Source organism: Pseudophryne corroboree, chromosome 4, assembly GCF_028390025.1.
Source record: "Pseudophryne corroboree isolate aPseCor3 chromosome 4, aPseCor3.hap2, whole genome shotgun sequence".
In the NCBI taxonomy this organism is placed as follows: domain Eukaryota; kingdom Metazoa; phylum Chordata; class Amphibia; order Anura; family Myobatrachidae; genus Pseudophryne; species Pseudophryne corroboree.
In genome coordinates, this window is record NC_086447.1 from 577,885,495 (window position 1) to 577,912,798 (window position 27,304).

Below are 27,304 nucleotides of genomic sequence, written 5' to 3' on the forward strand. Positions count from 1 at the left end.
ACGTTGAGCATACTGTTTGCAGCATGGATATAAAAAAGTAAATTGTTTGGAAAACATTTGATAGCATGGCATACGGGTGTTTCCTGCTTTGGATTATTATTCCGGCACTTTATCAGCAATGAAGCAGGAGACAGCTGAGGTGTAATCAGTTTATTCTTGATCTGATTGAAGAACGGACACAGGAACTATTTCCATAGACACTCTGCTTTCTGTCTTCAGGATTGAACAAAACTGGATTTTTCTTTGGAGTGCATGGTCAGTCTTGGCTACAGAATGACACACATCACCAGGTATCTGTGCTATTCCTTATTTCATTGGCATCTGAGAACTCTTCTGTTGTAGAAAGTCAACAACATTTGACTTTTATTTTTCCTGTTGGACACTATTTTTTGTTCTTACTTTGGATATTGTTATTTCATCATTTTATGTTTTGGGAGCCAGCAATTAATTTTCCTGGCTCCATCATTTACTCACCATGTGTTCAAATATAGTATATGAGTGGCTGAAAGCGTTGCAGCTTTCTCAGTATACAGAATCATTTGTGGATAATGGGTATGACGATTTGGAGGTGTGCAAACAGATTGGGGATCCTGATTTGGATGCTATTGGCGTGATGATCCATCAGCATCGGAAAAAAATCCATGATGCCGTCCAAAGATTGAAGGAAGAGGAGAAAGAGGCCGCAAGTGGATTATATTTCACCCTGGAGCCCCAGTTAGATTCACCTACACCTGATATCTACACCAGCCACATGGTGGACCAGTACGAAACCAAAGCATGGAGGGAAGCACAGGGTCACAAGCCAGTCCCAAGGAGTAATAAAACTGGACAGCTCAGCAAAAACTTGGTCACTTATCCTAAATTGAAGTTAAAGATCATGATACGGGATAAACTAATTCGGGATGGGGTCAATCTCAGCAAGCCACCTTTCTCCAAAAAGGTAAGACAATGTATATATGCAGAGCAGACATGTCACTGCAGGTTGTTTTTGTCATTCAACAGTTTAATAAAGTGGTTAACGTGTGCAGTTGCATTCAAACCATTTATATATGTCCACATACAATGTGCATACTATAGTGTATGTAGCATGACAGAGTATACTATATCATATGGTCATATTTTATACAGTACATGTTGTGATATAATATAGTTGGAATGGTAGATTGTGCTTCATAGCACTTCAGTTTATGGTATAAAGTTGCTGACCTGTATGGGCATGTATAGGACAGTGTGGGCACTGGCAAATTGTTTTAAATATCTGTACTTGAATATGCAATTGTAGAAGAATATTGTAGGGCAACTCAATACTGGCTTCCGAATGGCAGGTACATAGATATACAGTACGGCAGGTGCTCCTATATACTGTAGATGCAGCAGTAAATGTTGTGAAGTGGGACTGGTATCCTGAAAGTAAAATAAGGTTAATGTATTTTTATGTTGTTATTATGAATTGAAATTACATACTTTGACTTAAAACCAGAAGACGTTAGTACAGTATATTATAGTTTGGAAAGGTCCTGCATGATTACTACTATGTTAACTTTACTATTTAGCAACGGAAATTTTCCAACTCATTACGCTTAAGTTTCTTTGTTTTTTTACAGACATATAGCCCATACACTCTCCATTCTCCTCCATCACAGTAGGTGGTCTGTTTCTACCATGAGCACTAGGGGCCTTATTCAGCTTCGATCGCTACTACGATGCAATTGCATTATGCCGATTTCTGGGCCAGTGCGCACGCACAGTGCCCCTTCTGCGCATGCAGGCTCGGGAGATGCGATTGCATTGCAATGGTGCGAACACCTCTGCTTGACAGGAAGAGATATTTGTGGGCGGCGGTGCAGTGTTGAGGGGGCATGGTACGAAAATGCAATTGGGTCTGTGACGTTTTCGCTGCGGTGGGAAAGATGGCGCCGGTGCACCTGCATACGCAGCCAGGCTGAGTATGCAGGGGGCTACCTGTATTTCCTGATGCCTGCTAAGCGTTTGCATTTCTAAATGCGAACGCAATGCGGGCCAGCCCTATACATGCTGGGTGGACTTTCCCTGTGCTGGGCGGTCCCCAGCATGCAAGTGCTAGCAGTTGCAGTTTTGCTTTTTAAGCAAAACTGCAACTGAAGCTGATAAGGTCATACACTCCCCCACTCCTTAATCCTCAACAGGTTATTTTGGCACTAGCCTTGGGGTCTGTTGACAATTTAAGTCTAATTGGCTTTGGAACTTTCATTTGCCACAAAGATCAGTTTTGCATTACCTCAAGGAAAAGTGCTGTCACATCAGGCACAGGAAAGCATGCCGGTACTTAATAAATGCTGGCAAGCAAAGGGTGATACTGATATGTGAGCAGGCATGTGTTGTTTGTTTGATTAAGACTAGTGTTTGACATTATCCATGTAATGTCATTTTTCACCACGTTCTGTAGAAGAACTTTAGTAATGCTGGGTATTTTTAGAGTTAATGATATAGCAGGAACAAGTGCTGTGTTCAGTTTCAATAAAGTGGGTGGTATTCATGTGACCGACGGTCGGGAGACCGACGGTCACATGACCTCCTGCAGCTTCCCGACACCCACTATCCCGATGGTCGGCATGCCGACCAACAGGGACTATTTCCACTCGTGGGTGTCCACGACACCCATAGAGTGGGAATAGAACCCGTGGCGACCGTAGGTCGCCATCGAGCCCGCAGCGTGGCGAGCGCAGCGAGCCCGCAAGGGGCTTGCTGCACTCGCCTCTCCTTGCCGGGATCCCGGCATCGGTATGCTGCCGGGATCCCGGCATCGGTAAGCTGACCGGCGGTCAGGAGACCGCCGGTCAGCCATTCTACACCCCAATAAAGTCCCCAAAACACAAATTTTCATTATAAAATGTTAAACACCAACCAACAGCACTTGGCACTGTCCATTGATGCCTGGAAAAAGAATAAATAAAAAACAACTGCTTTCTGGCATGAGCCTGCACTTGTACGTTTAGTTGGCCTGTTGAAGTTAGTAAAGGAAATTAGTATATACAGCCGTGTGCACGTATAAATTAATGCGTACGTTTTCTCACAGCCTGCAATCAAGTCTGAACTGCGCATGCGTATGCACCGCAATGCGCAGGTACAACGGACCGCAACAAAGGGGATCGGTGATTAGCGACAGGATGATGTGAAAAAAGCGATTGCACGGGCGATCGCAAGGTGACTGACAGGAAGAGGACACTTGTGGGTGGCAACTGACCATTTTCAGGTAGTGTCTGGAAAAACGCAGGCGCGTCCAAGCGTTTGAAGGTAGGGTATCTGACGTCAATTCCGGTCCCGGACAGGCTGAAGTGATCGCAGCGACTAAGTAAGCGGGCTGCGCAGAGACAGCACAAAATCAGTTTGTACAGCTCTGCTACACATGCGTTTGCACACTTGCACAGCTAAAATACATTCCGCCAGTAGGCGGTGACTATCTGATCGCAAGGCTGCAAAAATCGCTGCCCAGCGATCAGGTCTGAATTAGGCCCAATGTCAGGAACAGCGTATATGCAGTTGCAAAGCATTGATTTTTAGCTACTTGTGATTGGTTAAAGTATGCATTTGTAATTATTATGCATCAGTATTCCTATATAAGCAAACCGTATTTTTCATCAGAGACTTTAGAAGAATAGTTCTTATGTCTAGTCATGCATATCACATATAGTATATCACCACAGCAGGTGCAGGGCAGGATTCCTAGCTAGGATGTAACCAAGCTTACATTGTATGACTTATTTTCAGTCTGTACACCCAGGAATGTCTGGATAGATATTTGTAGACCAATTAAATTTGAGATTATAATTATATTGTTATCCAAATATTTTCCTGTGTAAATCGTTAATCCAGTAACTGCTAATTTTAGCATCTACACATAGTACACATAGTAGCAATGAGTATTGCAGTATGCCGCGTTCTGCACATTCCACAAACAGTTCCACTGCGGCTTAGTTTAGATTTCAAAAGTGTTTTCCGTAATGTGCTGTCTGTGTACACACAGAAGGGGGTGATTATCATATAAGGCACATATTTCTTTGCTTAGCATTGTGGCAGCAGGACCCCATCCTGTGACATTCATATAAATGTACTTTCTTCTGGCATCAAGGTCACTGATCTGATGAGGACACAGATGAGCAGTCTAACTTTCTGTTAATGAGTGCTGTAACTATGTCACCATAACTTCCCACTGCTGAAGTAACACAGGCTGCATCTCTAGTGCCAACACCACGCAAGGTTTCTGAGCTGTGCAAGATTTCTCATTTTCCTGGCAACTATCAGATAAGTGCATTTGTTCTGATAAATGCATAGTTTATACAAGGACATTGTTTAATACTAGGAAGTACAGTAGGAAAGGAAGCATTTATATGCAGTTTGATAAGGTATATGGTTTATTTCTGTACTTGATGTTACTAAGCTATTTAAAAATATTATTTTTTTGAAGCATCACGCTACGGCTGTTTACACAGTATGCAAACGGATTTGCTGGCAAAGCAGCAAATTTGGTTAGAATACACCAACTGCCAGCTCAATATGTCTGTGAGACATCACAACTGGGCAGGCCCACCCAGATGTGACGTCATTGTCGGTGGTTCCTGCGGATGGCATACGGGACGGTCGGTGTGTCGGCCGTACACACAGCCATATCTGCTAGATATATTGGCATTGGTTGTGCTGCAGGGATGACCTGAACCCATTGTGTACCCAGCCTAACACCATATTATTAATACTCTGTAGTATTAAACACATATTGAATGAATTGATTCTAGTTAACTAATATTCGGGGGTTGATTTTCTAAGATCTCTCTGAAAAGAAGATTTTCTATCGCCACTCATTGCAGCTATAGAAAATCGTTCCTAAAAAGCGGTTACTCGGGTAGTTGATCGATGCTCTGCTTCCCAGCGACACTGGCTAGTGGTGGTAGGAGTTAGTTGTCAAAGAACACATGCGTATGTCTGCTTAATGGCTCCCATATGTGTACTAGGACGGGGACTTGACTATTTAAAAAAAGAAAGCAGATTTTCTTATGGACAGGGCCGGCGCTTCCACTAGGCAGCTTTAGGCAGCTGCCTATGAGCGCAGGGAACTGAGGGGGCGGCACACTGAGGCTGTCAGGAGCCCTGGTCATTCTAGTGGTTAGACCCCCTCCCTGTATCCCCCATGAAATAGCAGGCCAGCAGCAGCAGCAGCAGGGTACCAGGCGGCATGGACATTGGACACACTAGTAGCAACGCTGCGGGGGTAGTCCTGCAACGCTACTAAACCAAGTGACAGCAACTGATGCTTTTTGGCCATTCCAGGCCACTATACCCTACTCAGTGTCCCGGGATCCACCACCGTTTTTCTTTAATTCACCACCTCTCTGTAGAAGATATGCAGTGGCAGCAGAGAGGTGGTTTCCCCCTCCGCCATTCCCGTTTCCGTGTCCCCTCTCTGCCGGCTCCATAGACTGCTGCTTTGGATTTTTTTGATGCTTTTGTGTTTAAGGGGGCGTGGCCACATAATCCACGATTAGGCCATGCCCCCCGACTTTGCCAGTTCTCCCCGCGGTCTGTCTGTGGATCTGCCTGCTCTTTGGGAAACTGGCTCCTGTGATCAGAGCTGGAGGTAACTACTGTGGTAGTGCCAGGTGTGTGCCTCCAATATGAGTGTGTGTGCCTCGGTCCCAGTATGAGTGTCAGTGTGTGTGTCTCCGTATCAGTGTGTGTGTTTCAGTATGAGTGTGTGTGCCTCTGCCTCAGTATGAGTGTCAGTGTGTGTGTCTCCGTATCAGTGTGTGTGTTTCAGTACGAGTGTGTGTACCTCTGCCTCAGTATGAGTGTCAGTGTGTGTGTCTCCGTATCAGTGTGTGTGTTTCAGTATGAGTGTGTGTGCCTCTGCCTCAGTATGAGTGTCAGTGTGTGTGTCTCCGTATCAGTGTGTGTGTGTTTCAATACGAGCGTGTGTGCCTCTGCCTCAGTATGAGTGTCCGTATCAGTGTGTGTGTTTCATTACGAGTGTGTGTGCCTCTGCCTCAGTATGAGTGTCCGTATCAGTGTGTGTGTTTCATTACGAGTGTGTGTGCCTCTGCCTCAGTATGAATGTCAGTGTGTGTGTGTCTCAGTATCAGTGTGTGTGTCTCAGTATGAGTGTCAGTGTGTGTGTGTGTCTCAGCATCAGTGTGTGTGTGTCTCTGCCTCAGTATGAGTGTCAGTGTGTGTGTCTCCGTATCAGTGTGTGTGTTTCAGTACGAGTGTGTGTGCCTCTGCCTCAGTATGAGTGTCAGTGTGTGTGTCTCCGTATCAGTGTGTGTGTTTCAATACGAATGTGTGTACCTCTGCCTCAGTATGAGTGTCCGTATCAGTGTGTGTGTTTCAGTACGAGTGTGTGTGGCTCTGCCTCAGTATGAGTGTCAGTGTGTGTGTCTCCGTATCAGTGTGTGTGTTTCAATACGAATGTGTGTGCCTCTGCCTCAGTATGAGTGTCCGTATCAGTGTGTGTGTTTCAGTACGAATGTGTGTGCCTCTGCCTCAGTATAAGTGTCAGTGTGTGTGTCTCCGTATCAGTGTGTGTGTTTCAATACGAATGTGTGTGCCTCTGCCTCAGTATGAGTGTCCGTATCAGTGTGTGTGTTTCAGTACGAATGTGTGTGCCTCTGCCTCAGTATGAGTGTCAGTGTGTGTGTCTCCGTATCAGTGTGTGTGTTTCAGTACGAGTGTGTGTGCCTCTGCCTCAGTATGAGTGTCAGTGTGTGAGTCTCCGTATCAGTGTGTGTGTTTCATTACGAGTGTGTGTGCCTCTGCCTCAGTATGAATGTCAGTGTGTGTGTGTGTCTCAGTATCAGTGTGTGTGTCTCAGTATGAGTGTCAGTGTGTGTGTGTGTGTGTGTGTGTCTCTGCCTCAGTATGAGTGTGTGTGTGTGTGTGTGTGTGTGTGTGTGTGTGTGTGCCTCTGCCTCAGTATGAGTGTGTGTGTGCCTCTGCCTCAGTATGAGTGTGTGTGTGCCTCTGCCTCAGTATGAGTGTGTATGTGTGCCTCTGCCTCAGTATGAGTGTCATTGTGAGTGTGCGTCTGCCTCAATGTGTGTTTTTTTTACGCTGTGGAGCCCAAAGTGTTATTTTCTTTTTTTCCTGAAAGGGGCGAATGTGTTTGTTATTATATATTCCTGTGGTGGCCAATGGCGGGGTGTTTATTTTTTTTGGGGGGGGGGCGGTGGAGGCTGAAGTTTTGCCTAGGGTGCCAAGAAACCTTGCACCGGCCCTGCTTATGGACATCCCTTCCCAATGCTATCCTGAGAAAAGCATTAGCTATTAGAGGACAGCTTTGATATTGTACATTAGCTGTCCATGATAAATAGGCTTCAACATGCTTTGCGATAGGTAGCCAATTAATGATTTCTCCAGCAGGTTTGCTTGCCAAGAAGGCAAAAGCCCTAAATACTTAAAAGATATTTTTGCAAGATTTACAGTAGGACTTTTTGCCTCTGATAAATCGATCCCTCGTCTTCATTTTAGAATAAGTATGCCTATATAGCTTTAAGCAATGTTCTCATTACTCTGTCAAATTTCGCTGACTTGCTGTTTCCCTTCAATTGAGCCATTGGTACTGCATGATGAAGCAGTGCTTCCTGTGGGTCCTCTTTTCTATAGAATAGGCCCCAAAATATTGTTTGTGGTCACTCACCATTTTTAAATGGCTTCGAAGCAGGGTGTTAGTCGGAGGACTACAGTATATGGGAATCTGCAGTCTCTGTGATCGCATTGGTTAATGCGGCCATGAGATGTAACAAGTTACCCATCTGGATACTCAATCTAAAGAACAACTGGCAACACTGTACCTATGTGCATCATAGAGAGGAGCTCTTACAGACTGAGCAGCCACTTGTTAGGGATAACGCAGGGGGAAAAATGCAGCTCAGACATACTTAAAAGCAGAGATAAAGAGAAGAGCGTCAGGGAGGTTAGTTCTGATCTGTGACATCACAATGAATATGACAAAGAGGCAGATATTGTGCATAATACTTCATCTAACAGCCAGCAAAATGAATGCAACAGCAGTTATGGTATTGGGAATCAGTAGCGGATCTTGCCACGGGCAAGCAGGACTTTTGCCCGGGGCGCCGCCTTCCGGAGGGTGCCGGCGCCATCCGGAGGGCGCCGCACCATGGCAAGATCCGCTGCTGCTGTGCCCCCCGCTGCCGCTGCCCGCTGTGAAGGGAAACTAGACGCTACGCGTCTAGTTTCCCTTCGTCGGCTGCCCATTGTGAAGGGAAACTAGACGCTACGCGTCTAGTTTCCCATCGTGGAGAGGACCTTTACTGTAATGATGTGCGGTGCGCGTTGACGTCATCGCGCACCGCACAGCAAAGGTCCTCTCCACCAAGGGAACTAGACGCTTAGCGTCTAGTTTTCCTTCGTGGAGAGGACCTTTGCTGTGTGGTGCGCGATGACGTCATCGCGCACCGCATATCCTACCACAGTACAGGGGGCGTAACTGACCACGCCCCCTGTATGAATCCACGCCCCCTAATGTCGCCCGGGGCGCAAGAAACCCCGGGACCGGCCCTGTTGGGAATACGGTAAAAGCCAGACAGGTAATGATGGCAGGGAAAGAAATTAGGAGGTGGACAGATATTGTAATTGTCAGAACTGTGAAACAGTTTCCTGTCTCCAAGGTACCCATGTGTGGCATATAATGTACTGATAGGTTTAATAAGTAGGTACATAAAATAAAACATATTTAAAGTTCCCCTAAAAATGCTTCATGGAAATAATGACAAGGTTAATTTAATGAGGAAGTCACTCTCAACCGCTGTATTAACAATCTGCAGAATTTAATCGTGTTAGTATTATTATTATTATTATTATTATTATTATCGTTTCTTTAAATGGCGCCACAAGGGCTCTGCAGCATCTAACAAAGGGGCTGATAGAGAGATGGCCACTGATGCAGCCCGCAGTGCAGTGTGCCTGCATCGGCAAACTGCATTGTGCCTGCATGACCTTACACATTTTGGGCGCATCCCAGAAGGATGCAACCGCAATGTAATTGACAGCGGCGGGTGTTCCCGGGGCAGCGGCGCGGCACTGGGGAGTGTGTCGGGGACAAACGGGGGTGGGCAGTGAGCATTTTCGTTGGAAGTTGCGTGACGTCACGTACAGCCACTCCAATTTTAAAAAAAGGCGGCAGATCGCCTGACAGCGCAGCCAAGCTGAGCTGCCTGGGGTCAATCTTAATTCGATGTGTCCCGTCACACGTGCTGGGCGGCCTTGCCCTGTGCTGGGTGGCCCCCAGCATGTGAGGAGATGGACACAGATCTGTACTTTGGAATAAGGTCAAAAGTACATAAATAAATGAGCAAAACAAGAAAACAATGACTTACAGTACAAGACAATGTAGGACAAGTACATGGTATATTAACATTGCTGCATCAAGAGACAGGACAGATAGTTTAAAAGAAGGAATAGTACATGAGGGGAGAGGGCCCTGCTCGTTAGAGCCTACATTCAGTCTTTAACACTATAATTTGTTGAATGCTCAACTAAAATAGAACAAGTGGTAACTGACCGTTTAGTGGGAGTTTCCGAAAAAACGCAGTCGTGTCCAATCGTTTTATGGGGGAGTGTCTGACGTCAGCTCCAGCCCCGATCAGCCTGATGTGATCGCACTGTTGGAGTAAGTCCTGGGCTGCGCAGAGACTGCACAAAGTAGATTTTAGCAGCTCAGCATACACATAGGATGGCACACTTGCACGGCGAATATACACTCCCCCTGGAGGCGATGTGTCCCTCCTTCAGAAGACAGCGCGGTAGCGACGGGACAGCGTGGAAGCGACGGAGGGTAAGTAACAAACTGGCACTGTGGGGCATATCTGGCACTGTGGGGCATATGTGGCACTGTGGGGCATATCTGGCAGCATGAGGGCATATCTGGCACTGTGGGGCATATCTGGCACATCTGGCATTGTGGGTTCATATCGAGCAGCATGAGGGCATATCTGGCACTGTGGGGCATATCTGTCAGCATGAGGGCATATCTGGCACTGTGGGGCATATCTGGCACATCTGCCACTGTGGGGCATAGTTGGAAGCATGAGGGCATATCTGGCACTGTGGGGCATATCTGGCACATCTGGCATTGTGGGGCATATCTGACAGCAGGAGGGCATATCTGGCACTGTGGGGCATATCTGGCAGCATGAGGGCATATCTGGCACATCTGGCATTGTGGAGCATATCTGGCAGCATGAGGGCATATCTGGCACTGTGGGGCATAGCTGGCAGTATGAGGGCATATCTGGCACTATGAGGGCTGTGTACGGCTAGAGCTGTATTTCCCACCCAAGGCTTATACTCGAGTCAATACGTTTTCCCAGGTTTTTGTGGTAAAATTAGGTGCCTCGGCTTATATTCGGGTCGACTTATACTCGAGTATATACGGTATATTGTTTCTGTGCAGGCTAGATAATGGCTGCTTTATTTTTACACTGCAATTTAGATTTCAGTTTGAACACACCTCACCCAAATCTAACTCTCTCTGCACATGTTACATGCACATGGTTTTGCCCAACTGCTAACAAATTTGCTGTGGCGATCAACTTTGAATTAGGCCCTTAATTTGTTAATACTAGAAGGGTCTGAAAATGCATTATGGCAATATAATAAGGGGTACATTTACTAAAGCTTCTAAAACAGAGAATTGGTGATGTTACCCATAGCAACCAATCAGATGCTGTCTATCCTTTCTCTGTTTCTTTTTAGAAAATGATAGACAGCATCTGATTGGTTGCTATGGGCAACATCACCAATTCTCTGTTTTAGAAGCTTTAGTAAATTTAACCCTGAAATGTAGCAAAGTATGTAAAACGAATGTCAAGTTAGCGAGGACCGAAGCTGAAAGAAAATAGCAACTACAATTCCAAAATGTTTTTAAAATACATATGCTGTATGCAAGAAAATAAAACTGTCACTATTGGGCCACTAAATGATAAACTAAAAAAAACTGAGAAAATAAAAAAGCAGATATTTTAGATATGTTTTTCCATCTGGATTAAAAAGGAGGAAAAAATGGCAGGAAATGCATTGTGTAGGAACAGGCTAGTCACACCATTAAATGTTCTTTGTGTTACACAGGTGGAGGTGCAGTTAGGTCTAAATAAGTTTCTATAAATGTAATTCATGTCTGTCTCTACCTGCATGCAATCAGTGCTGGCATTAGTGAGTCGATTGTGTTTGTGTCTTACGATATGGTTTATCCAATAAATTACGTTTCTTTCCTAATGAGACCTGTCAGCATCATGGCATGTTGTTTCTGAAGAGTATTCAGACAGCTGCAGCATGGAAATGCGACCTAAGCTGGTTTGGATTTTAAAAAGTAAGTGGATTTTAATAAAAAGAAAAGATAAAGGGAATATCTTGTTGGTTACCCATAAAATATAAGAGCAGGTATGTTACAAAGAAAAAAATAGCCACACTTCTTTGTAACTCGAATTGCACAAATGTGTCTGGATTTCCACCAGGGTGCATAGGTTTCTAGAGTAAAACAGATGCTTTTGTAGAATAGCACAAGTTTGCGGGAGAGTAGTTCAGTGCACTGGGGAGCACTGCAAAAATATAATTATGTTTTGTGGACTAATATTATTGAAATGAGATAAAAGGGCCCTGTATTTCCATACCATCTCTGCATCATCTCGGAGTTAGGGAGCATTGGTTCTTATCCTTGTCTGATGAGACAAAACACTTCTCTTATGCAGTGTACTCTTTACTAATAATAAATAACTGAAAAATAGACATTGCTTTCAGCTTGGGCTGATGCCCACTGTAACAGGGAGACCAAGAATGTGGAGTTCCCATGCTGTGATATAAACCATCACTGTGCTGGTCAGTGTAGAGCTGGTACTCGTAACGTAAACTTAAAAGCAAAGAGGCTCTTTTCAACCTTTCTAGGCTGATGAGGTTTGTAGTAATTAACAAGACAGGGGCACATTGAGGGGCTATTCAATTAGTGCCGTTTTTTTCGCCCAGGCGAAAAAAAACTTAACTTTTCGCTATTTTGTAGGGAGAATGGGGATTACCCATAAAATATATGGCACTGATATAAAATATCAGTGCCATTTTTTTGCCTAGGTGAAACATTCAGCAGGAGCGAAAAACATGTAATCGGCATATCCACATGTTTTTGCACCTAAGCTGGTGAAAACGCGTTTCGTTTTCACCGATTTAAAAAAAGACGTTAAAAGGCATTGACAAAAATGCCTTAAAAACGGGCAAAAATGGCCTGCAATTGAATAATCAGCGGGGTAAATTCGATAGCTCTGAAATTGGCTGAGGTCATTAAATGCCCCCCTTAGCCAAATATCCTTATATCAACATAGTTTTGCAAAGCTACAAAATAAACAATTTCCCAAAACCTCTGTGCACTACTTTAATTAAAAATACAATCTATTTTAATAATCTTTATTCATCAATCATACTGTACCTAGAAAATCTCTATAAACAATACACAAGTTGATCAGAGCCAGGACTTTCCTTCATCACCACAAATCATAAACAGTTACGCATGCTGGCTGCTTGTGATTGGATAGTGATGAGGAGAGTTCCAAATACCTACTTATAGCCTACTGCTCTTAGTGGGTGGGTTGGAATGTTTTTTTAATGAGGCTTTTTTACTGCTTTTCTGTTTTTTATTTAAAATGTGATTCAAGGAAGAAAAGTTTTTTTTTTTTTTAAACTTAGAAGTGATTAAAAAGATTTTGTTGTGTCAAGTCAATTAAATTCAAATGTACTTTAAAATTGTAATATTTTTTTTTCTTCCACTCATTTCATATACTTAAAAAATACACAGATCACAGCGCTTATTAAAAAGATATGTGCCTTTATTAATACAATGTAAAAATTCAACAGTTAATAATACCAACAATCCCGTCCTGCGTATCGGCCGATCCTGCTAAGCATCAAACACCGTTATAGTTGTAGCTCCTTATTAGTATGGTTAGTAAGTCAGTTTTCCACAGTCAGCTGATTAGTTAATATCCTGACTTAAATTAATTAAGAGCACGTAACGATGCAGTGGTTAGTATCACTGATATTGATTAGTTGCAACAATTTGTTATTTTGATTAATACAGCATGCTGTTCTCTTATGGCTTAGAGACAATAGCAGTGATCCACATAAGAAAATTAGTATTGAACCTGTTTTGGATTCTGGTCCCATTCATTGGTATCTCCCGGCTCCTGGTGCTTTATTATCCCATCAGCGGTGCCATATCTGGAGTGTCCAATAGTTTGGAAAGTGCCTGCAGGTAATTTATAGAATCCGACCGGTACCGTATATACTTGGCAGGGATCTTATGGACCTACAGGTATGTCATTATACGGGAATCATTGGGGTGGCAAATCATTTGCACCAGGCAAATGTATTTTTACCGCTAAATGGGTTCTAATATAAATGTAAGCTTTCAGCAAGGTAACCCAGGTTTCTGTGAGCACTCCAAGAAATATCCTGTCACTCCTATGAACAGTTTAAGACATACAAAAGTACTGTATATATCAACTATTGTTTTAGGAGTAATATATAAACTTTCATTTATTAGAAAGGGATATTAGAATTGGTTGGGTAGAATTTATTAGAATTGGTTGGGTAGAATGTAAAAATTACAGAGACCCTACTTATTCTCCCAAAATCCTGCCCAGGATAATTTCATGTATGTCTTAGGCTGGGCATACAAAGGCAAATAAAATGCTTTTCAGACCAACAGGCATTTTATCTGACAGCCTCAGACCTTACAGATATTGCATCCATACACTGAGAGATAAATTGCAGTGTATTGGCCGTGATAACTGCTCTCCTCCCCTGGGAAGGAGTAATTTCTCTGTCTCTTCCAATGTGGAGGAACAGGAGAAATGTCCATTGGTCAGCCACAGAAGTGCATACACTGACTGATGCAACTGACATTCAACTAAGAAAATATTGCATTGGACAGACGTGCTGGACGATCGAGCATGCCCGACTGATTGTTATTTTTGTATTGATCACGCACATACACTCTTGTTGCCATATAGGTAATTGTTCGCACTTAATATAATATTAGGGTAATGGATATTGTCTGAATTAAAATATAGTTCATTATAAATAGGTGATTTAACAGGTGTGCTTACAGTTAGATTGAAATCAAGCTTCAGAATACCTTTTTCAATCATAAAACTGGTTTGTCTATTGTCCAGTACAGGCCAAGATAGGGATCATAAATTAGCTACTACGAAAAGAGATACATTTATTGATAAAACATGGTCTAAACCACTTCAGGCAAAACTTGTCAATACAACAGAACTTTGAATGAAAAGACATTCTGAATTTTATAATACTCTCCATGCTTGAGGCAGGGTAGGCACCACTCATTTTATGACACCATGCGTTCTTGAGCAGGACAAGTCAGCTCAGTTCAATGTTTGTTTTATGACACCTTGGAATGTAAATGGCAAACCTATAATTAGCTATTACATTGAAAACACTATGAGAATATACCAGCTAAATGTTAAGTTATAGGTATATATACATGAGTTCAGGCAGTGGTAGAGCGGTCAGTCAGGAGGAGAAGGAGTTGGAGGTCAGAAGGAGAGAAGTGCAGAGTTAAGAAGAAGCTAAGTGCAGGAGGAGGAACGAGGGATGTTCCTAGATTTGTAAATATATACTTGCAAGTATACACTTTATGTTAGTAATTGTCTAAGTTTGTGAAACTGTGTTTATGTACAATAGTTAAGGAAGCATAAATATTATTAGTATATATGTCACCATTGTGAATATTTTATTCTGTATGATTTGATTTTGCCTGTAAATAAACAATCAGATGGTAAGAGCGGTAATCTCAAGTTTGAACTCTCTTTAAGGAATCACAACTTCATAATTTCATAAGTCATATGTATAAGGACTGCATATATTCATCAGCCACTTAGTTTGTAAGTCTGACACAATATATTTGCAGATATATATGCTAAGCGCATATTAATTAAAATATATAGATATATTGCTAATCATATATGATATATTAAATATTAATATAATTTATAAATATGATTCCATAAATCAATACTCTACAGTTATCTGGGCAATCCACCGATATTGGGTGGATTGGACAGATGATTGTAGCGTGTATGCTCAGCTGTACTCGTCTACCTGAAGAGACTTTTTACATTATGTCAGTTCCTGTCCTAGAACAGCCCCTGACATTTTCTACTGTGATATTCTTATAAGTCATAAAACCCTTCTTTATAGGTACACAAGAGTCATAGTTTAAAATCACGCCTAACATTGTGCATCTGCAGATACAAGGGTTTTTGAGCCACCCTGAATGTACAAGAGCAATATGGTACTACTGGACTCAGACCACTAACTCTGGGTATCAGCAGGGAATCTTCTGTACAGTGAGCCACAAACTCAGTTAACAACCTCCTGTACTTCGTTGATTATCACTTCCTCTGTGCAGACCTGCATCAGGAAATGGCCTAATGACTTGCTTCTAGTAATGAGTTCTCTCCTTCTGAGGCTTGTTGCCATAGTTCCAGTCTGTCTTTGACCCTGGATTTCAGCTAACTACCTCTGGGTATGGAACCCTTGGTTTCAGTTGACTCCTTCCCAGGCTTATGATCCATATGGCTCATGTCCATTTGTTAACTTCTGGACATGCTAATGCTTACTGTAAGTCCCCAGAATCAACCGCTATACTAAATAGTACAGTACACCTTTTTCATTAAGATTGCTTCCACCACTGAAATCCTATAATCAATACCTGCCAAACAAAACCTGTCTGATGCATTGGTTTAAGTACACCTACAAATTAGTTTTTCTACCTGAAATAGAAAATGTGAACAATAGGGACTACATTAAACCTTAGGGCCTGCAGAGATGGTCCTTTTTCAGAAAGAGTAATGTGTTTGCCCATCCACAAAGCAGATACTGGAGAATGAAATCTCATTTAATCACATTGGTACAACTATAGAGCATATTACCGAATCTAACCCTTATGCTGGGTACACATTAGACGATATTTTGAACGATGTGCCCGATTCCAATTAATCGGAATGACGCATTGTTAAAATCATCCAGTGTGTACACACTATGTCATTGATTTTGCGTCAGCAACATCCTCCATTGTACCAGCATTGCCAGCCAAATGCAGCATGGCCCCCACTGTCGCTGCCTGCAGCGGCAAATGTGTATGCACTTGCCAATGCCAGCTGGGTCCCGTCGCAGCCATTATCGCTGGGTAAACACACTGTGTAATGTGTACCCAGCATTACTTAGCGAGGATCGTGCGTGATCTGCCTTGCTCCTTCCATGATATAGTACAAACATTTTCCACCAAAACATAAATCGCCACCTAGGTTGCAAAGACAAGTACTCCATAGTATAGCTGAATGCCATAAGAAAAAGCAGATGTGATATCACAAAGGACCACTTTTGTGATGTGATTATTAGGGATATATAAAAGCAAATAGGACTGGAAATAGACAAGTGAGCTCAATTTCTGGTCTGTTCTTGTTAACTACCAACAGTCAACAATTTACTTATTATGCTTATAAATGATAAAGTTAGATAGTAAAGCAATTAGCTCATGAGTCAGGTGGTTGCTGCAGATTACTTGCGTCCTTTTAATTATACCAGATACATCTGTAAGGTCTAATTAACCATTACCAAATCATTTTTCTTCCTTGACAGAACAACATTTATGCAACATACTGTATATAAAATCATTTTAATCAACTGGCTCCGTCCTAAAAAAGGGAAGTGTTTACATTTTCCAAAGAGTATTTTTTTATTGAATGTTTAAAAATGAATGTGCAATTGCACTAGATTTCATGTACTGGTGCCTAAGGTTAAGAAATGGATTCATAAGCCCGGGCATAGCAAATGGAAAGCAACAGTCTCTTTTGGCATTATGAAACATTATCATAGTTTTGTGAGTTCTAGCTGTCAGTATGTTGGAAAATGCAAAGTCTAGACCTCTTTACAAAAAATAAATAAAGAGTATACAGTATTTTAATAATGTAATAGCATGATGAAATCACCAGGGAATTCCTTTGCACTGTTCATATATAACCTGCATTTCGATTATAGAAATACAATTAAAGGCATGGTTTATCTTGGCTCCAATTGTCACACCAACAGACTTGAGTGTTGTTGGATCATGCCAGCTAACCCAACCTAACATTCTTATGTATGTGGAAAAGTGTGGTAAAAAATATTGACATTCAAAATGTCAACACCAGAATGTTGATGTGCTCGGAATGTTGACATTTTGAATGTCGACCTGGAAGTAATATTGACATGTGAAGTATTGTGAAGTATTCACAATGTCGATATTGACAGTACAGTATTTTGACATTGTGAATGTAAACAGTGTTTTTAGGTGGTGGCAAACCTTTCCCGGACCCTAACCACAGCCTAACCCTAACACTAAAATAGACTCTCAGCATTCACAATGTTGACATTATGACCATGTAGACATTGTGAATGTTGACAGTTTGACTGTCGACATTTTGGTGTTAACATTCTGAAATTTGCTTATTGTGGAAAAGCAACATAAATCAATAGTAAAGCACCTAAAACTGTATATTAGGCTTAACTTAAAATGTCAGCCTTTGGTCCTTTTTCTCTTTATACCTCCTTATGCTAGCGATTGTGCACATCTTCACTGTCCGCATCTTTGTGTCTCTTATATGACCCCGATGTTTGCTTGACATGTCTTTGATATGTTTGCAAATTACAATTGGTGATTGCCAGCACTCATAAACAAATGAGTGCAGCCTCCAGGAAAATATAGAAGATATGACCGTCTTCTTTATCAAATACTTCCAAGATATGTTTGCCCATGTTTTTTTCTCCATGTAGCTTTCCCCACATCTGCACAATGACACCTTACTACAGTATGTCTGCTTCATCTTGGTTGCTCCACTGTTTCCCAAAGTTTTCTCCCAAATATGAGGGGGCAAGGCATGCCATGTACAACATGCTACAAGCTCCTCACATTTATCTGTGTCTCTACCTTGGTTTCTACCGAGATTCACTGATTGCCAAATCCCTAGGATTTAAACATCAGAGTATTCACTTCCAGGAGCTCAAATTAAACATAATGTTTATTTTTCGTAATCTTCCTGAAAACTATTTTTGTTCAGCACATTACTGGAGTATTAAAAGTTTAATGGACTGCCATCATTTACCCTAACACACAGTTACAAGAGCCATCCCAAATAATTAACGTTCTTATTGAATTCAAATTGTGCACTAGTATATCGATCATTCTGAAATGGAAATTTCTCAACCATGCCTGAAACTGCTTTAATGGACCCACTTATCTCCCCATGATGCCAGTAGATAATGGAGAAAGCAGTTGTACTAATCAAACAGTAACTATTGAATGCAGTTGATTAATGCTGAAGTACTAAGGATCTTTAGCTATATATAATATATATGTTTTAGGTTCTCTGCCATAAAATTAACATAACCTATAGAAGCATATAGCATCTACTGTATCTTATCTATAAATTCAAGTCTAAGGTAGTGATGTATCAAGCAGTGACGGAACTAGCACCGGTGCATTGTACCAAGGCACAGCGCAATAAAGGGGCCCGCAGCCGACAGCAGTATAAAGAGTCAGACTGACTTATTACATGCTGCCCGCTGCGGGCCCTAACAAAGGAGGAAACCTGGATGCGGTCCCAAGCGCCAGCGAGGGAGAAGAATGGTCTCATCACCCTTCAACTCGGCACCATGCCAATGCAGCTCTCCGTTTTCCGTCTCTCTCTGATGGCCCACGGACTGCATGCTGGGAGAATAGAGAGCAGTGTGTATAGATTTAGGAAACGTCAGCACTCAGCAGCTGCCATGAAGAGCCTTGCTGGAGTAAGAGTGAGTCAGCCAGGAGGTGCAATGTGTTGTGGAAAAAAACAAACATGTAAATACAAGAGTGTGTGTGTGTGTGTTTTTATTTTGGTATGGGTGTGTGTGTGTATTTGTTTTGCTATGGGTGTATATTTAGATACTTGTAACTTGTTTAAGGGGTACTACTTAATGTGGCATACTGTGTATATGAAGTATTACTGTATGATGTAATGTGTATAAGGAGCATTACTGTGTGGTGTAACATGTATTAAGAGTATTACTGTGTGGTGTAACGTGTATATAAGAAGCACTACTCTGTGGCGTAATGTGCATAAGGAGCACTACTGTGTGGTGTAATGTTTAAGGAGCACTACTGTGTGGCGTAACGTGTATAAGGAGCACTACTGTGTGGCTTAACATGTATACGTTCAGAGGCGAGCTACAAAATTTGTTAAGGGGTTAGAGGTACTGGATTATGAGGAAAGGTTTACTAGGTTGAAAATGTTCACACTAGTAAAGAGGCGTCTAAGAGGAGACATTATAACTATTTTCAATTACATAAAGGGATAATACATGGAGCTATCAGGCGATTTGTTTATTGAGAGAGCTCTACATAGGACACGCCGCCACCGTCTGAGGCTGGAGGAGAGAAAATTCTGTACCCATTGAAGGAAAGGGTTCTTCACAGTAAGGGCTGTAAGGATTTAGACCTCTCTGCCAGAGAAGGTAGTAATGGTGAACTTGGTAAATATGTTTAAAAATGGATTAGATTAATTTCTAACTGAAAAAGATATACCATATATACTCGAGTATAAGTCGACCCGAATATAAGCTGAGGCACCTAATTTTACCACAAAAAACTGGGAAAAATTATTGACTCGAGTATAAGCCTAGGGTGGGAAATGCACGGTGCCAGGGGTTTTCATGCTCAGGGTGTCATGCTCATTGCCAGTGGTTTCATGCGGTAGGTGTTATGCTTGTTGCCAGGGGGTAATGCTTGTTGCTAGGGCTGTGCCCCCAGTGACAGCTATCCCCCCACAGTGCCAGATAAAAACATGCCCCCATAGTGCCAGAAACACATATGCCCCCAGTGTCATTTAATCAAGATAAAGGCCACATAGATATTAAAAAACATGAACAGTACATTTAATTCTACTGCAATAGGGGCTGTGACTGACAGAGCCTCACATGATGTCACACAGTGCTGCAGTGCACACACAAACAGTATGGAGCTCCTGCTCCGCGTGGACGGCGACTGCGTATTACACACAGACTGACTAAGAGTGAGAGTCAGTCTGTGTTTAGCAGCCAGTGCCCCCCCTGACAGACTCTGCACCATCTCTAACACACCGAGTGCAGGCAGCGACGGGCCGGGCCCGGCGGCAATGTATTCCCGGGCCGGGCGGCGGGATTTGCGGACTGCGCCACCACAGCTCAGCTCACCCTGCCCTACATCCTGCTCTTGGTCTTTCACTCACCAAGCACGGCAGGCGGCAGCGGAGGCGATGTCTTCCCAGGCGGCGGGACCCGCGGGACGGGCTGCGGCCCGCGCCACGCGCCTCAGCTCACCCTGCACTGACTGACAGCTTGCGGAGCAGCTCGCACTTACCAAGAGAGCGGCATTGGGCATGGCGGCAATGTCTTCCTTCCTGATTGAGGGAGTTGCAGGAGGACCCTGTCCGGGGGCGTACCCGCCCTCCCTCAGTCACACACATATACATAAAGCCGCCCGCCACTCACCAGAGGCTCCACCCTCACCTCCGTAAGATTGGCTGGCAAATCTATCTGTCATCCAGGCTGCCAGGCCAAACTTGTCACTCAAACTCCCTCACTCGAGTATAAGCCGAGGGGGGCTTTTTCAGCATAGAAAAATGTGCTGAAAAAGTCGGCTTATACTCGAGTATATACGGTAAAAGGATATAGCATTTAAAATAAATATATTTTAGGAATAGCTCAAATTAGTTATTAAGCAGACTTAAAACATTACTTCAACAGGGTTAGTATAGTAAACTTTAGCTAAATACAGAATAGTGTAAGAATTATAATACAGGTTGATCCTGATGGGCAATTTGTATTAAACCTCATTAACTATGTTACTATGTTATGAAGAGCACTTCTGTGTGGCTTAACGTGTTTAAAGAGCATTACTGTGTGGTGTAACTTGTATAAGGAGCTTTACTGTATGGCATAAGATGTAAAAAGAGCACTTACTGTGTGGCGTAACATGTATAAGGAGCAGTACTGTGTGGTGTAATGTGTATAAAGGGCACTACTGAATGGCATAACGTGTATAAAGAGCACAACTGTGTGGTGTAATGTGTATAAGGAGCACTTCTGTGTGGCGAAACTTGTATAAGGAGTAGATATGTGTGGCGGACACTTTTCGGGTTTTGTGTTTTGGTTTTGGATCTGGATCTCTGCTCATGTTCTGGATCTGGATTGGTTTTGCCAAAACCACCCTTTCGGATTTTGGTTTTGGATCTGGATGAATTTTTGGAAAAAAAACATAAAAACAGCTAAACTCACAAAAATTGGGGGTAATTTTGATCCTACGGTATTATTAATCTTAATAACATTCATTTCCAGTCTATTCTGAACACCTCACTGTTTTTAAGCCAAAAGGTTGCACCGAGGTAGCTGAATGACTAAGCTAAGCGACACAAGAGGGCGACACAAACACCTGGCCCATCTAGGAGTGGCAATGCAGTGGCAGACAGAATGGCAGTTTTTAAAAAAATAGGCTCCAAAGAGCACATAATGCAAAGAAAAAAAAGTGGTGCAAGATTGAATTGTCTTAGGCCCATATGTTATTTAAACAGGACATGCACAGTTTAATAAACCCATCATTTCAGCGACAGGTGGTCCCCCTGGAAAAAGCTCACCAAGTTCTCTGAATCATAGCTAGCTACAAACATACCACCTCCTTCTTTTATGACTTTTCACATTATGAGAAGAGGCAAGAGGAAAGGGACAGTGTCAAGAAGGTGATTAAAAATTAGAGAGGCACAAACAATCAGGAACAACACACAGGCTTTCACCTCCACTCCCATATTGGTGTGGAACAGAAAGGACTTCAACCAAGCAAATATATAATTACTAATTACCACATTACTGGACAAACTGAAAAACTAGGGGCCAAAGCCTCCAAATTTGGACCCCCTTCTCCATGTTCAGGGATTAAGATAATCTCTGATTTAATGCTGGGATGCAAATAAACTGGTGTATTCCACAGGATCAAGATTGGATATTTTCCCCTCCACGGAGTCTGGAGACTTATTTTGTGAAAATCTTGTGTCCCCCCCATTTTTTATTGCATTTTTATTTATATATTTTCTGGCAGGTGCCTTATTTTCACAGCTCCCAGTTACACGCATGTGAGCATACCTGTGTGTCCCAGTTACACGCATGTGCGCATACTTGTGTGTCTTGTTTTTTTAAAATAAAACAGCCCCTTATATGTTTTAGCAGCCCCTCCTGAGACCCCAAAGCAGCCCCGGATGGGGCAAGTTGATTTCGTTACAGTACTACACAGAACTGTGCAGTGATTTTTTTGTTATTGAGCCCCTGCCCTAGTGGAGCTTACCACTCTACAGTCGAAAATCATTTCATACTATAAGTAGGACTGTGGGAGGAAGCAATGCTAACCTCTGTGCCCACAGCATGCCTCAGCCTGGCAAGCCAGAAAATCTTCCTGGCTGTAAGCCACCATGAGACTCCATACTGGGCCTTATTCAGTAACTGTTTGTGCCCACAGGAGCTCCTGGTCCATCTAGTGCTGCAGTGCAATGGAAAGCTGATGCAATGCAAGATCACTGAAACTCTGTTCTTCTAACACCGCTAGATCTTGCGATAACCCTACGCACCCTTAGGAATTAACCCTGTACAACAAATGCGCATCTTATAAATGATCCCAAAATGTGGATCATCAATAATAAATCAAAATTAAGGTTGACTAATTGGAGCCATTCATTTGAGTGAGTCCCTAACATGAAATAATTGAGAAGAACCTTTCTCTAATGCCCCGGCAGAAAATATCACTTTTACCACTCCGACAGTTGTGCTGGATTATGATTCAGTCTCTTCTAAGTCATACTGACTTTGGCCACAAATATGTTATCTCCCCACTTTATTTAAAAACACTTCATCAAAATTGCAATTTCCATTTCCACCTTTGCGGCCATGTTTTCACAAATCTGTTTGTGATGTTGAAGCTTGTTTCATATCTGCTCTAGGCTTTCATTTAAACCTAGGATCAAGTACAGCAGCACCCCTGGAATTATACGGCAGCACCCCTGGACTTACACAGCATAGGCAGCAACCCTGGAGAATTACACAGCACAGCAGACAGGCAACAGCATCCCTGGACTTAAATGGCCGTGGGGCAGCACCCCTGGACTTATAGGGCAGAGGGGCATTACCCCTGGAATGATGTGGCAAAGAAAAGACATGCAAGATGGAATTGTCCTTGAGCCCTTCCACCCACCCATATGTTGTATAAACAGGACATGCACACTTTAACAAACCAGTCATTTCAGCAACAGGGTCTGCCACACAACTGTGGCTGAAATGATTGGTTTGTTTGGGCCCCCACCAAAAAAAGGAATTAATCTCTCCTTGCACAAACTGGCTCTACAGTGGCAATATGTCGTCCTCATCCTCAGATCCCCCCTTCAGTGTTTACATCCTCATCCTCACAGAGAAATAATATTCAAACAAACCACATCATTTAGCTGTCAGTGGACTGCTTATGCTATTACCCAAAGTTTCTGAACTTGACAATGACTTATGATGAATGCGCTGCAGGTGTCGTATAAGGGAGTATGTTCCTAGGTGGTTAACGTCCTTACCCCTACTTATTATGGATTGACAAAGGCAACAGATGGCTTCACACCTGTTGTCCAGATTTGTGGATAAATAATTCCACACCGAAGAGGTGGCTTTTTTGGTATTTTGCCCAGGCATCACAATGGGCTGTTTCATCCCATGGACAACAACTGTCTCCACTGGTGCCTTATTGAAACAAACCACATCACCATCAGAATCCTCATTGTTAACATCCTCTGCAGCTCTGTACACCCACATCCTCCTCATCCTGGTGTACTTCTACAGTGACATCCTCAATCTCAGCAACTGGACTGGCGGTGCTACTCCCAGCACTTGCAGAGGGCGCGCAAATGGTGGTAGGAGCCTTCTCTTCCCATACAGTGTTGTGAAGGTCAGGCCTAGACATCACAACCGCAGACAGTGCCAGCACCACCCTGTATTTTCACAACACCCCTGTAATTTTACAGCATACAAGACAAGGCCAGTTTACATTTATTTTCACTGCACCCCTGTATTTTATAGGGCCAGTGTACTTTTATTTTAACAGCAGTACTCCTGTATTTTTACAGCATACAGGACCAGTGTACTTTTATTTTAACACACCCCTGTATTTTTACAGCATACAAGACCAGTGTACTTTTATTTTAACAGCAGCACCCCTGTATTTTTACAGCATACAAGACAGGGCTAGTGTACATTTATTTTCACTGCACCCCAGAATTTTTACAGCATACAAGACAGGGCCAGTGTACATTTATTTTCACTGCACCCCAGAATTATTATAGCATACAAGACAGGGCCAGTGTACTTTTATTTTAACAACAGCACCCTAGAATTTTTACAGCATACAAGACAGGGCCAGTATACGTTTATTTTGCTGCACCCCAGAATTTTTACAGCATACAAGAAGGGACCAGTGTACATTTGTTTAACTGCACCCCAGAATTTTTACAGCATACAAGACAGAGCCAGTGTACATTTATTTTACTGCAACCCAGAATTTTTACAGCATACAAGACAGGGCCAGTGTACATTTATTTTACTGCACCCCAGAATTTTTGCACTGTGCAATGTGAATAAGGAGCTCCACTGTGTAGTGCAGTGGTTCTCAAACTGTGTGCCGCGGCACCCTGGAAGCCGCTGACTCACCTAGTGGAGAGTAGCATCCCTGCCGTCCCTGTCCGGTCTTTTCCACCCACCTACCTCTGTTCTGGTTCAGTACCTGCCACCCCATTCCAGTTCCTACTACCCCTGTCCTGTCCCTGTCACCTCTGTCCTGGACCTGTTAACCCTCTCTCCTATCTCTTCAGCTCTGTCCTGATACCTCTGTCATGGTTCTTCCCCTGTCACCTCTATCTTGTCCCTGTCATCTCTGTCCTGGCCCTGTCACCTCTCTGTTCTGTACTGTCCCTGTCAACCCTGACCCTCTGTCCTGGCCCTGTTACCTATGTCCTTGTTGTGTCTCTGTCAGCTCTCTCTTGTCCTTGTCACCTCTATTTTAGTTCTCTATCTTGGCTCTGTAATTTATTTTCTTTCCCACTTTACCGTCCCTGTCACCTCTGTCCTGTCCCTGACAACCCTCTCTCCTGTCCCCTCTGTTCTGTCCCTGTCACCCCTTTCCTGTACCTGTCTTCTCTGTCTTAGTCTGTCCTTGCCCCACTGTACTGTCCCTTTCATCTCAGTACTGGTCCTGTCACACCTGTCCTGGCACTGTCTCTCCTGGTCCTGTCACCTTTCTCCCAGCCCCAAATTATATATAATTTTCCCTTTTTTTCAATGGATGGGGGCACCAAACTCTATATTGCTTCCAGGTGATGGGGATGAATTGAACTTAGGCCACTGGTTGATGTGCAAGGCCTTCTGGGACATTCATCATCCTCGTCATTTTCACGACCGTCAATACATCTTTTGTGACACTCAAACACATGTGCACGTAACATACAATCTGCCCCATAAGCCTCAGTTAGCATATTGTGGGCGTTTTGTTCAATTTAATAAAAAAAATTTAAGTTAACACTTTGAACTAAGCATTTTTATGATGCAGTGTGACAGCAAACTATCTGTACGAGATTAGAGGGACGAAACTTGCAAAACAGTCTTGGGATAGTCCAAGGTCAATGTTCCCCCACTCTCTTTTAACTCATGCACTATGGTTTCTTTTTTTACAAGTTGAGCCTCGTTATTTAATAGCCACACCAAGTATTGTCGCAGGAATTTCTGACTGATTCTAGTCTTCACTGCCATCATTGTTTTCTTCTGCTCATCTGCATAAATTATATAAAAATATTTAATAACTAATTGAACTAATACAAAAGCGTTTTGTCTTATAGCTTTACAGTTATATTTTTTACGCATTTCAACCTGTAGAGATTTATCTGTTAGGACATTTTCTCCAACATATCCATTAATTCTGAAACTATCACAGCTTATCAAGGAAGATTTTAGTCCTATTCATTATCCTTATCAGGAGAGCTTGTAATGCAGTCCTTTAGCAATTCATTTGCATATAAATAGTTAGAACATTGTGTCATAGAATTAGTCAATGCCTATTTTTACAAGTGTTTGTATTAATGTATTTTTATGTAACATAATATACAATACCACTGTTAAAATAAATATAGTAAACAGTCAAATTGTACAAATGTACATTTATCTTGTCACACGTACACGCGTTACTTTTTGTTTTGCTGGTTGAATTTTTGTCCACCCCACTTTAAACGCTCTTTTGAATATTCCTTGACAACTTAAGTACATTTTTTAAAAATGAACGGATCTATGTACTAAAGGTGTATACACATGGTGAGGTGTTGACTAAGTGTCGATTTTGACTTTGTGATTTCCCTTGAACTGCCCGGAGCCCAGAACCACCGATTTTGACTATCTTTACTTTCGATTTTGACTATGTGCGATTTTGACTTAGGGGGATATCCAATTAGCCCCGGTAATTTACCAATGCTAATTGTCCCACTGGTAGCTATCTAATTAGCCTTGATAAGCCGTGTCTCAGGCAGGCGAAACCAAATCCCCGGAAACAGCCCGTTTTTGTGCGAAGATGGGGTTGTTTCTACCGAAAACACATAGGTTTCACTGAACGTGTGTGTTCGGGAGAAAGGGCATTTTTTTTTTACAGGCGATCAATTAGGATAGCCTGTAAAAAAAAAAAATCGGTGAAACATCGGGTAAAATCGCAAAAAACATGTTTTTCGCACCCAATGTTTTACCGGGGCTAATTGGATATCCCCCCTTTTGCCAATTTTTCCTGTACTGTGTACTACTAGATTGTATACAATGTAGTCAAAATTGCCCTGCCTGCAAAGTCTATTTTTTCTTGCGATACCGACCACACGGGAGCGTGCATTGGTATCTCAAGATGTGTACACACGGTGCGACATGTGGCAACTTTTCTGACGATTTTAACTATATAGTCAAAATTGTAAGAAAACATTGCCGTGTGTATGCACCTTAAGCCTTGAAAATACATAAAGTGACGGTGATAAGATACCAGCCAGTCAGCTCCTAACTGCCATGTCACAGGCTGGGTTTGATAAATAACAGTTACAGTAGGAGCTGGTTGGTTGGTACTTTATCTCCGTCCACTTTATCTTTCTCCAAGGCTTAGCACATA

General features: G+C 42.6%; 1 protein-coding gene across 1 annotated transcript in view; it reads left to right on the forward strand.

Annotated features, from left to right (window-relative positions):
* The first annotated feature begins 6 nt into the window (after window positions 1-6).
* The window catches only part of SAMD5 (sterile alpha motif domain containing 5), a 63,746-nt gene continuing 36,448 nt past the window's right edge, over window positions 7-27,304 (forward strand). Inside the window, exon 1 of the mRNA XM_063919736.1 lies at window positions 7-940. Within this exon, the coding sequence (XP_063775806.1) occupies window positions 476-940 (465 nt within the window). The 5' untranslated portion in view covers window positions 7-475. The remainder of the gene's footprint in view (window positions 941-27,304) is intronic.